General features: G+C 44.3%; 1 protein-coding gene across 11 annotated transcripts in view; it reads right to left on the bottom strand.

The window, feature by feature from the left end:
* The window catches only part of SH3PXD2A (SH3 and PX domains 2A), a 294,236-nt gene that overhangs the window by 43,249 nt on the left and 238,253 nt on the right, over nt 1-12,734 (bottom strand). The window contains exon 1 of one of the 11 annotated variants that reach the window (XM_048505266.1): nt 11,143-11,342. The exons of the other annotated variants lie outside the window; for them this stretch is intronic. Within the exon in view, the coding sequence (XP_048361223.1) occupies nt 11,143-11,197 (55 nt within the window). The 5' untranslated portion in view covers nt 11,198-11,342. Of the gene's footprint in view, nt 1-11,142; nt 11,343-12,734 lie in introns of those variants that run through there. 11 annotated transcript variants of the gene reach the window in all.

Below are 12,734 nucleotides of genomic sequence, written 5' to 3'. Positions count from 1 at the left end.
ATTCACCAAGATCCCGCAGGGCCTGGACAGCTAGAGGAAGAGTGTTCCACCAGGTCGGAGCCGGGGCCGTAAAGGCCCTGGCCCGCGTGGAGGCCAGCCGCATCATGGAGGGGCCGGGGACCACCAGTAAATTAGCCTCTGCTGAACGCAGAGGGCGAGTAGGGGCATATGGGGTAATGCGGTCCTGAAGATACGAGGGTCCCACGCCGTGTAAGGCCTTAAAGGTCAAAACCCACACCTTGAAAATGATTCGGAATTCCACCGGAAGCCAATGCAGCTGGCGCAACACAGGCTGAATATGGTCTCGGAAGGCGCCCCCTGTGAGCAAGCGTGCCGCTGCATGTTGGACCAGTTTCAATTTCCGAATCAAACGCAAGGGGAGACCCACGTAGAGCGAGTTACAATAGTCTAACCTGCAGGTGACCGTTGCATGGATCACTGTGGCTAGGTCTGCCTGGGAGAGAAAAGGGGCCAGCCGCCGGGCCTGACGAAGGTGGAAAAATGCAGTCCGGGTTACATGGGCCACCTGGGTCTCCATTGAAAGAGACGAATCCAGGTGGACCCCCAGAGGCCGGCGCCAAAATGGCCCCCTCCCACACCGGCAGCTGGAAATCCCCAATCTTCCCCCCCGTGGCCAAGCCAAAGGATCTCCATCTTCGATGGATTCAGTTTCAACCTGCTCTGCTCAACCAACCAGCAACCACCTCCAAACAGTGCTGTAGAGCTGCAGGGGCGGTGACTGCTCCCCACTCCATCAACAGAATGAGCTGAGTGTCATCATCATACTGATGACAGATCAGCCCAAAGCTCCGTACCAGCTGAGCAAGTGGTCGCATGTAGATGTTAAACAACAGCGGGGATAATAATGCCCCCTGGGGTACACCGCAGTGAAGCGGGCACTTCCGGGAGGCTTGATCCCCGCACCATACTTGATGACTCCGGTCCTGGAGAAACGAGATAATCCACTGAAGGACAGTGCCCCGTACCCTGGAAACGGCCAGGCGGTGGGCCAAAAGGTCATGATCGACCACATCAAACGCTGCTGTAAGATCTAACAAAACCAGCAGCGCCGATCCACCTTGGTCAAGCTGCATACGGAGTGTATCTGTGACAACGACGAGAACAGTCTCCGTCCCATGCCCAGCACGGAAGGCAGACTGGTGTCCGGAAACCGGACTAGTGGAACCCAAGTAGTACAGGTTTCCATAAAAATTTGGGGAACTTCATTTCACAATATTCCCACTCAGAAAAAAACACACACCTAAATTTAGTTACACTGTTACAGCAGGAGGAAGATTCTCTCAATGTGACTTCACTGATGGCATCCAATTGTTCAAAACAGTAAAGATTTTAAAAGCTCACTTGTTTTTTAAAAGCTTAATGTAGACAGCCTGCTGCTGAAAATGAAGAATTGCTAACTGGAGAGAAGAATAGGAGAAATGTTGAGCTGAACATGCATTTGTAATTATGGCACAGAAATAAAGAGACCAGAAGCTGATACACATCTGATCCTAATTAGATGGAAATGGCCCTACAGATTCTTCTTCAGAAGTAGCATTCATATGAACATTAAAAGGACTTCACCATAAACACTCTAATAAAACCATGAACTTTGAAGCATGTCATTTCACCCCTTTTAGTTTTATGTGCTAGGATTTCACTGAAGACCATTTCCAAACCCTTATATGGAGGCAGAGTTCTCCAAATTAAAGCAGACTTCACCAACGAAAAACAAAACAAAACCACAACTACTGTGGTTATCATTGGAAGCCCGCTTCAGGTGCCCACACTTTCTGAGATTAGGAGAGGGTCCCCTTGGCCATGGCACCAAAACTCTGGAATTCTTCCCCCAGGGAAATTCATCTGTTCCCTTTCGTTGCCATCTTCTGCCAGTAGGTAAAGATTGTTGTTGTGTTTGGCATTTTCTCAGTGGTCCTTCCTTCCTGGCCACTGTTTAAATAATTGTTTTAAAATATATTTTAGTTCCAGTTTTAAATGTTTTAATGATTTCAGATTAGTTTTAATGATTTTAAAATATGATTTTATCATATATGCTTTCATTTGTTAGCCACCTTGGTGGTCCTTGGGATGGCAGAAAGGGGAGATCCACATTTTATAAAATAAATGCATTCTAACCCACTTCCCTCTACACTAGGCTGTAGAGGAATGTTAAAAGTCTTCTCCGAGTCACCAGGCATATTGATCCACAAGAAAATTCCTTTAAAGTACTGGAAACAAACAAGTTCTTGCCTCAATTTGCCTGAAGTCTAGGAAAGGCAAGCCAAAAAACACAAACACAATCTTCTCCAGCATTGTTACTCCCTTCACCTCTGCCCTTCTTGAGCCTGTTTTAACCTCCACCTCACACAGCTTCTCAAGGGGATTTTGAGGTATGTTTTAGCAATGAACATGATAGTGAACTGTTAAGTCAAGATGAAATAGCAACATGGAGGAGAACATGTTCTCCGTTTGGTCCTGATGGAATAACAACAACATCTGACAGAGAAATAAGTGTCAGGAGCACTTCTGGACTATTGAAGAGATGGTGGATGGCGCTATATAGTGGTTGTTGTGAGGGCAAAGGGTTCAGTGGCAAAACACTGCATATAAAACACAACTTGCCAGACTAGTGTGACAATGTGTATTACTTGCCAAGCCTGACCCATGTCACAAACAGATCAAGATAGTCATCAGGTAACACATAACAGGGGACAAAAAACTAGCCTAACTAGATGTACATTCTGGTAAACATTCTTTCCTGTTAACAGAGGTGAAATTCTCCAGCTGCAAAGTCACACAGACAACACATGTGCAATATATTGTCAAAGGCTTTCACAGCTGGAATCACTGGGGTGTTGTAACATATGCAATATTTCAAGACATAGTTATTCACTATAAACTCAGAACAAGCAAAATGCACTCTAACTGATGCTGACAACAGAGGCATATTGGGGGGGGGGGGACACAGAAAGAGGCTGATGCCCCAGGCGCCACTTGCATGTGTCACGTGGGGGCACATTCAGACACCCACCTCTCCACCTTCCCACCAGCAGTAAGGAGCTGTAGGCTGCCTGCCATAGTGCCTTCTCCTCCTGTGCCCCCACCCACCAACCTCTGCTGCCTACAGCCTTGGGCTTCTCCTATCTGCTCTGCTGGCTCCCTGCTGCCAGCCTGCCTCTTCCCCGAGCTCAGATGCTTCTCACGCGGGACAGCTAAGATTGTGGCAAAATAACAACTCTCTCTCACTCTGGGAAGAGTACTGTCTAGAAAATGAAAATTGAGCGATTAAATTTGATCATATGTAAACATAATAAATTTCCATCATGGCAAGTTGTAAGACAGTGCTACTTATGGTTTTACCCTTAGTCTACAGAGACAGTGAATAGACACGAATGCAGCATGGAACAGAATGCAGCATGGAACAGAAATAGAGGCCTGACTGGGTTGGCAGTAACCAGACCTGAGAAGATCCCCCAACCTTTCTAAATATGCCATTAACTCCTATGTGTGCCACTTCCAACATACATGGTATAATGCCTGCTTCTTGACCACTTGTCCACCAGACCACATCTCCCTTATTGAGAAAGCTCTCAAGGAAGAAGATCAGGACACCTTTCTGTACTTCCATTGTAGGCAAACTGTCTAGACACTGAGCAAACTTGCTAGATTAAGAGCTGCATAGCAGGACTGCTGTACTATGTCAAGACTGCTGTACTGTAAACCAGCATTCCCTCCTCAACAGTTTTAGATATTTTTCCTCAGGAGATCTCACTTTTTAAGAGCCAGAACAAAACACGTATTTATGGGGTGCTTCCTCCCCCCGCTTCATTTCACTGTGTGAGAAGAATCTCGCTCGACTTCACAATTCATTATGAAACTGCTCTGCAGCAACATCTGTAGGGAATTATGAAATGTTTGCTCTACATGCTGCCAAGCCAGTATGAGGCTCACTCTTGCTCTCACATCATTGGGAGCAACCACGAAAGTAACACGTCATACTGTGCCCTGTGCTACCTCACCCCAGCTTCCCAGTGGTATCAGATTTAATGATGGCCGACTAGCTAACTTCATGCTCCTTCCACCATGACTATTCCCCCTTTTTTTCTGAAGGATTTAAAACCATGCTTGGTCAAGTCCAAATTAACATGTATCCAAAGTTCAGTCTTTACCTCAAAATATGCTTATTCAATCCCCTATGTATGTCTGTGTCGTGTGGACAAATATTTAATTAGCAGAGTTAATGCAATAATGAGGCAGAGACCAGTTGCTTTACTGAAATAAAGTTTACTTACTACAGGGAAGGGAAACTTGGAAGAAAAACAATAAACATCTTTCTTACTAGCTAGCACCAACAGCCAGCTTGCTGCTTAGACTATTACATGGCTACTAAGCTATGGATAGAGTGAACTGACTGAACACGTGCAGAGTGCAACACAAAGAAGATATATCTAAAGCCTACATGCAGACCTGAATGTAGCCCAGCCAACCAATAGGTATCAATTACCTGGTCACTGACTTCTGACCTCACTAACTAATTAGCATGCAACAATTAACTCCTTCATTACTGGATTGTATTACTGGCACTTGCCAAATCCCATCAGTCTGCCCTACTTATTCACTTCGGGTTTTTTGCAGATGTTAACCAGTCCTCCTTTCTCCATATATGTACTAGGATACATTAGATGGGAGTGGGAGATCTAGTACTATGTGAAATCATCCCTAATTATAGAATCTGAGAGGAATTGGAGAGTCATCTGATCCATGAATCCTAACATGCAAAACAGGCAAATCAAACCAAAAAAACCTGAAAAGGCTAGCCTCTCCCATATCCAGAAAAGATTAAAGCAAGTCAGGAGAGCATAACATACTGAACAGGTTTCTGAAATAATGTTGTAAGTATTACAGTTGAACCACTACAAGGAATCAAGTTCAGCAGCCAATCTGGCCTTGGAGAAAAATATGGATGTCAGCTAGTTCCAGAATGTAAAAATAAAACCCTAAATATCACCCTGTAAGCTCTCTTGAACACAAGTCCATCCCAGTTGATATCGTGGCTATCTAATGTTCATTGATTGTACTTCTGAAAAAGTATACACTTATGACTTTAAAACTGAAAGAATTAAGTTCCTTATATTAAGAAAAGGCATCAAATTCCAGAACTAGCAATATAATGGAATATCCCTATTCAGAACACAACAATTCACAGAATATTTGGCATTGTACTAGGACACTGGGGTTTGATTAGGTAACCTTTCTCTTGCATACTGTTGAAAATAAAAGTATGAACAATCCTCTAGAAATGTATGTAAGTGATTACAAGAAGCCACTAGTATAACAGACATCTTTTTGCCAATAGTCATTTCCCTTTGACTGTGTAGTATGAGTAACCCAGCCAGCCTCCTCTGCGATTTTGGTCAGTCTTTTTCCATGCATGTTAGACAAAATGGCTGCAAAAACTACTTCCACACATGCCCCAGTTTCCCTGCTTTTGCAAAAACTGGCACCTACCGTAAGAATAGTTAAGCTAATAAATTCACTGTTATGTCCCTAGACAATTGGCAAAAGAATATGGAAGAGCTAGGCTGAATGCTGGCTGCTTTACAGATACAAGTGGGGCCCTGCTAAACTCCTGTGGGTGGGGAATCCAGTCTCCCTCTCCCTCTCTCACCTTCCAACCTCGCTGTGGAAACTTGTAGAAGCAGCCATCCAGCTCCTTTCTTCCCTTCCCTTCCCTTCCCTTCCCACGCCTAGCCCCACCCTCAGCACCTTGTCCAGGCTTTTCTCTTTCTCTCTCTCCTTCCCTCTCTCTGGGTCTTGACCAGATGGGCAGATGTGCTGCAGCTTCTCTCTCTTCCTATCTCAGGGGCTCACCTGGATGGGTAGGTGAGCCGAGGTTTCTCTCCTCTCAGCAGCAAACCCAGATTGCTCTAGGCAGGTATGCCAACGCCCCCACTGGGAGCAGTGGAGGTCACTGGTAAGCCCAGCATAGCTACCAGGTTGTGCTACTGCCAGCAGCCTGAGGTAAGGGCACTTTTTATTGAGAGGGAATTCAAACCCCCATTTTTTAAAAAATCTGATTTTTCTGCAGGCTTAGGGGGTTTCGTGAGCCTACAGAAAAACCTGTTGGGGAAGTGTGTCTCCTATCTGTAGATTTAAGTATCTGCAGGCAGAGGGGCCCTTTAGAATTTGATATATAGATCAGGGGTGGCCAAACTTGCTTTAGATAAGAGTCACATACAATAAACTTCAGATGTTTGAGATTCTCAAGACATGACATGAACACTACACACATGTTTTTATTGTGATTCACACATTTTGTTACAAACCTTCTATATAAATATTAAGACGTTATTCGGGTATGTACTTTTCATTAACATTAAATGTGAGAATCATTTTAGAAGGGAAGTTATGGTTAGTGTATTACAACCAAAATAAACAGGAATCTACAGCCAGCAGAGCTGAGTGCAGGCTCGGCCAATACCTGCAGTCAGTAGTCCTCTGCTGCCTCTGAAAAAATGCTACCTGGATGTCTCCTGCAGTGCCCATCCCTACCTCTGGCCATGCTGCCATGCTTTGCTATGTGCCTTGAACACATCTGCCTCCAATTGTTGCACTCAGGTTGCTGCCTCTTCTGGGCTCTCTGCCATCTAGCAAAGCATGGAAGTGGCCAGAGGCAGTGGCGTAACTAGGCAAACTGGAGCCCTGGGCAAAACCTCAGTTTGATGCCCCCCCCAGGCGCGTGCCCAATGCAACACGCACCCCCCCTTGTAGCTACACCCAGTTGCGTATCTAGGCAAACTGGAGTTTGGCGCCCCCCATGGGCAGCCACCCTCCCCCACTGTGACCAAGCAATGATTTTTTACACCAGGTTGTTTCAAAGTCACCATCACATTATAGAACATGCCCCAACTCACAAATCTGAACACAGCAATAAGCCATGCCACACAGCAGAAATAATTTTTGAAAACATTTTCAAAATGCTTTCAAAATGTTTTATTACTGCTATGAAAACATTTATGGTGTTGTATCCAGTACCCCCAATTGGGGGAAACAGCATCACTTTCAATGTTTCAAAGGAGAATCTGGGCTCCCTAGTTTAAACAAGTGATGCTGGAATCCACCCCCAAACAGCATCATTTTCAATGGTGTTTAAACTAGGGAGCCCAGATTCTCCTTTATATCCACCTTAAAGGGAGAATCTGGGGTTCCCAGTTTAAACGACATTGGAAGTGATGCTATTTTGGGATTGATTCTCCCCCATCCTGAAACAGCATCACTTGCAATGTTTAAACTGGGGGCCTCAGATTCTCCCTTTAAATCCATGTCTAAGGCGGGGGGATTTAAAAGGAAAATCTGGGGAAATTTGGGAGGTGCCTGCTGGCAGGGGTGCAATTGTTAAGCTAGCAGCACCAAACATTCAGGGTATCTTTAGGAGGCTCCCCTAATGACACCACCCAGGTTTGGTGAAGTTTGGTTCAGGGGGTCCAAAGTTATGGACCATCAAAGGTGTAGCCCCCATCTTCTGTTAGCTCCCATTGGAAACAATGGATGATGGGGCACTCCCTTTGGGAGTCCATAGCTTTGGACCCCCTGGACCAAACTTCACAAAACCTGGGTGGTATCAGTAAAAGATTCTCTTGATGATACCTCCCAGGTTTGGTGAAGCTTGGTTCAGGGGGTCCAAAGTTATTGACCCTCAAAGGTGTAGCCACATCTCCTATTAGCTCCCATTGGAAACAATGGGGGATGGGGCACCCCCTTTGGGAGTCCATAACTTTGGACTCCCTGAACCAAACCTCACCAAACCTGGGTGATAGCATCAGGAGAGTCTCCCAAAACATCCCTGAAATTTTGGTGCTGCTAGCCTAGAAACTGCGCCCTCTGCAGGCCAAAAATGGAAAAACACTGAAAATACAAAAAATCCCACAAACAAACCTGCGCCCCCCTCAGGGCTGCGCCCAGGGCAATTGCCCACTTTGCCCAATGGGAGGAACGCCTCTGGCCAGAGGCAAAGACCCACACAGTGGGAGAGGGGGAGAGCCGTTCTACCTCCAACCTTCCCTGCTGCAATCCACACAATATGTGCACAGCGGTTTGGCCACTCCAATGGAGATGCTGAGCAAGTGTATTGAATGGAGCAAGATGGGAACAGGCTTGGGCATTTAAAAAATAGCAACAAAAGCGTATTCAACTCTTTCCTACATTTCCCGGGGGTGGGGGGGGGGAGAACAATTGTAAAGTCTATTGCAGAGGCACTTTTCTGCTAATGTAATAAGCAAACATCAATTCTCTCTGGCCATTACTATTTGCCAGCAGGACAGGGGACAGGGATGAACACAGGCATTGGTTTCAATTACTCCTACTGCAAGAGCAAGTTTTAAACAATGCTCTTGGTTTTCCTCGTTCCTTTCCATGTACAAATGGGGGGAATTATATTTCTGCATCTTGAACTTGGAAGAATTACTAAATATTTTTCCATCCTGATCATATAACGGTCATTTCAAAAGGAAACAAAACACTGGCAAGTACCACTCTACATACTTGGCATGCCATCATAAATGTACCCTCTTGCCATGTTGTTAATTGTCTATGCCAACACCACAATATCTATGCTGGAAGATATATTCATGTATTATATATAACATTTCAAACCTAGACCCATCCTAAAAAGTCTATTATTCCAGTTTGAAAGGAGCAATACCTCCCACCCTTTAGATAGCAAACCGGCATAAAAATATTAACTGGCTGAAGAGGGAGAATATGGTTAACGAATCATCATGCGGAGGAGGAGAGTGCTTCCGTCTAACTTCATAATGAAGAATAAATATGCAGAGTGAAATATTAAAGGCTACTTTTATCCACTATGCCTAGGCAGCACATGTACAGATTTTGTCCAAGTACCACTCAAGTAAGAATGTCTGATAAGATCAGAATTTTATGGTTAATGCAGGATTCCCCAAATTCGTGTGCCAACACTGAATAAGTAAATCTAAACTGTGTTCCAGTGCAAGTTGATGAGACTTCTAGGCAGGGTATTGGACAACTTTAAAAACTAAAGGTCTGTATGTTTTGGTTGTAACATACTACCAGATAGAGAACCAAGCATACAGCAGACTAAATGTATTACCCACAGTAACTGTAAATCTTCCATGTCTTGGAAAGGAAGAATGAAAATGGTTGTACCTGCACAAAGCTGTTAGAAATTCTGGATGCAGCTCTAACTTTTCACTCAGTTTTGATCGGGCCACCAAGTGGCAGGGTCAGCCATAGTCAAGAGGGGGATTGTGGTTAAAGAGGGAGGAGCAATTGCTTCCAACTTTAAGCGATAAATATCACAATGTGGAAGTTCTATTACTCTTAACTCAATAGTGCTTCAAAATACTTATTTTTAATCTTAAACCACCACCCCTTTTCAAGATGCTGTTAAAAAAACCCTCATTCCTAACAGCTATAGATTAAACATATTCCCCTCCCCATGTCTACTGGAAGAAACAGAATTAAACCTGTTCTTTTAATAAGAGTTGCATTTCACTAAAATCAAACAGAAACCATAATGGAGGAGGGAGGTTAGGAGATATGGTATGCTTTAGTCATGAAGGAAATATCCCTCCAATCTGGGCAAATCACAAGAGTTGCTAATGTTAGGAAGACATGCCATCCTTTGTAAATCAACAGACTGCAGCCTTTTAGCTAGTAGTAAGTATTATACAATATGTCTCATAACACCAGATTCATTCATTGGAAATAACCGACAGGAAATGCAGTACGTGTCCCTGTATGTTTGCCAGCTTTCTTTTAATAGGCAATATACTTTTTGAAAGATGCTTTTCTGTTCCCAGAAACATTTCCTACCAACCAGGTTCAAGTGCGAATCCTCCTTCAATTTTGGCTTACATTTTGGTTTCCTGTATCAATACTACTTTACCCTTCATGGGAAAGCTGCTCAATTTATCTGTCTTTCTGCAATTTGGAATCTTCTATCCAGCAAGCGATAGAGCAGTAAGAAATATTGCAGATATTATAGGATTGGCTTTCATTCAAAGAATTCAGCAACTTCAGACAAGAATTTGCATACTCAAAAAACAACAACAACTTAAAGGCAATGTGGCAATCCTCCAGACTTCCTGTTTGTAGAGAAAGCAGTTTTTCATATAGCTTCCAGAAAAATTGTTTCTATTGCACAGAGGGCGATGTTTATTCTTTACAGTCACTTCAAACTCTCCAACATTCGCTCCCATAACCCTGTCTCCCAGATACTTATGATTTTCCAACAGCCAGCAACACTGGTCCATGGTTTTTGCCCATGGCAATTTTGATTTAGTCTTTACTCCATAATGGGAAACAATCTTGGGCTCATTCCGCACATGCAGAATAATGCACTTTCAAACTGCTTTCAGTTTGCTCTTTAAAACTGCTCTTTAAAGCTGTGTGGAATAGCAAAATCCACTTGCAAACAGTTGTGAAAGTGGTTTGAAAACGCATTATTTTGTGTGTGCGGAAAAGGCCTTGATGTTAAGCCTTACCTTAATTTGTCAACTTGCCTAAAAAACCCTCAACAGATCATACATTTTAGAGTAAAGTAGAAAGCAATCTGTACCTGCCAGGATATAACAGTGGTCACCACCACTACCTCCCCCCCACACAATACCAAACTGCCAGGTGAATAGTTTTAGATGCAGACACGTTAATACAGAGGTTCATCTGCTCACTCCTTGAAGGAGACTGTCTAACATTCATAGACTAAGCAAGCCACATTAAAAAACTACAGTCATCCAGCACCAAAACTTCACATATGTAAAATGAAAAGGGTACTTGGAGGAAAACAGATGTCCCACAATTGAACTAGAGCAGTGGTTCCCACCCTTTTTGTTATGGTGACCCACTCACCCAATTTTTCTGTGTGAGTCTAATGCACAACCAGATACACTAACTAATGATAAATTAGTGTGGCATTAGTATACCTTCAGCATGTACTGCAACAGCCACATCTAACAAGGCATCCATGAAGCAGCAACTTTACAACAATTAATGAAGACGTGACATAATAACATCAGCACTGCCGGTGATTTTTTCATCGCAGCAGCTTTTACCAACAACCACATCACACAATTTCAGCAGGCATGAGAGCAGAAGAGCACCTACCAAACTGTCGTCGCCACTTCCTGAAGCATCCAGGCGTTCCTTGAACATCCCCCATCCACAACTCACTTGGCTAGTGGGCTCCAGCAAGATTATGGGAGCACTTTGCATACACACACTTGGTCAGACTAAACCAAACCTGTTCTGACAGAAAGCATTTGCTTTCCCTCCCGAACTGTCTTTCAGTCTTCTCTCCTCCGTCATTCCTGGCTCAGAAGCCACGCCTTGAGGAACGGAAACAACAGTCCAGCCCTCTGGAACATGTTTCCTATAACCAAGCAGCCTGCAGAACAGCCAGCACATTTAGCAAACTGCCAATTAACTAAGTGCGTTGCACTGAACAGAGGGAGAGATTAAAGTAGTAGGGGATGGCCACTCCCAAAGCAACTCAGCAATCTGAACCCACAGTTCCTGCAACTCCAAGAATCTTCTGGGTTTTTTTTCTGCCCTTGAGATTATAGCTGGTAGAAAACTGACCAAAACCTAACATTATGAAGCATCCATGATACAGGCAGGAAGGGGGAGGTGATCTAAATTAGAGCATGGATCTCACTGAACACCCAGTATAAAACTGAAGACTGGCAATCTGTTTCACACAGTTTAAGAGAGCCTACTCCTGCACTTGTTACCATGAAATTAGGGGAGAATTTTGTTTTTGTTTTTTGCTCTAGATCAGGGGTCAGCAACCTTTATCACCCAAAGAGCCATTTGGACCCGAAGATCTACTGAGCCAGAGAGGCGGCTCCACAAGGAGCTGCCTCTGGTTCGGCCCCTCCAGTCACCTTTCCTTCCAGCGCTGCTCTGGAGGGACACCCCCATGCTACCCTCCGACCTCCAGGCCACGTGGAGCCACAGTATAAGGCTGAAAGAGCAGCATGCGGCTCCGGAGCCGCACATTGCAGACCCCTGCTCTAGATGTACCTCCACACCAACAATGGTCTCCGGTACCTATGCTATTTGCATATGTATTCATCCTGACAAGACAACAAAATCAATTCTAAACCATGGCACAACACAGTTTCCTCATTATTGTCCCATCTTTCCTCAAATGCTGATTTATTGTGACCTCCCACTCACCCAGTCTGCTATGGCAGTTGCTGCACAGCCCTTTCAGACCAACTGTAGCACCAGTGCCAAACTTTGGCACTCACTGGTCAGTGTAATGGTTGCCAACTGTGCAAGCTTGTCTTTTCAGCATGCCTATACCCTGTGGACCATCAGTTTTCCTTTTTAGAAGGCAATAGTGGAATTGATAAATTTTCCATCTTACCAGCACAGCAATCGATGTCAGTTTCCCCAGATTTCCCTAAACTGCTTGCTTAAGGTTATCAGTTTTCACTGCCAGCCACTGGTAAGGGCTGCCAGTGATACAGAGGACTGCCTTCTCCAGAGAGACGTAGGAAGTCTATAATGGGTATTCCTGTGCTCTGCTTTCAGGAGGCAGGACGTAGTTAAAACGAATCACTTCCCGTGTGACCTCTTGGAAGGTTGAAGTCCCCAGTTACTTCCTGCCTCTGTAAGGAGTGCACGACACTTTCAGAGCTCCGTGTTTTAATTTCAAAGGAGCCTTAAATTGTTTTTTCCCGTGTGTCTTT

Source organism: Sphaerodactylus townsendi, linkage group LG08 (assembly GCF_021028975.2).
Source record: "Sphaerodactylus townsendi isolate TG3544 linkage group LG08, MPM_Stown_v2.3, whole genome shotgun sequence".
In the NCBI taxonomy this organism is placed as follows: domain Eukaryota; kingdom Metazoa; phylum Chordata; class Lepidosauria; order Squamata; family Sphaerodactylidae; genus Sphaerodactylus; species Sphaerodactylus townsendi.
This window is presented reverse-complemented; position numbering and strand designations above follow the sequence as displayed.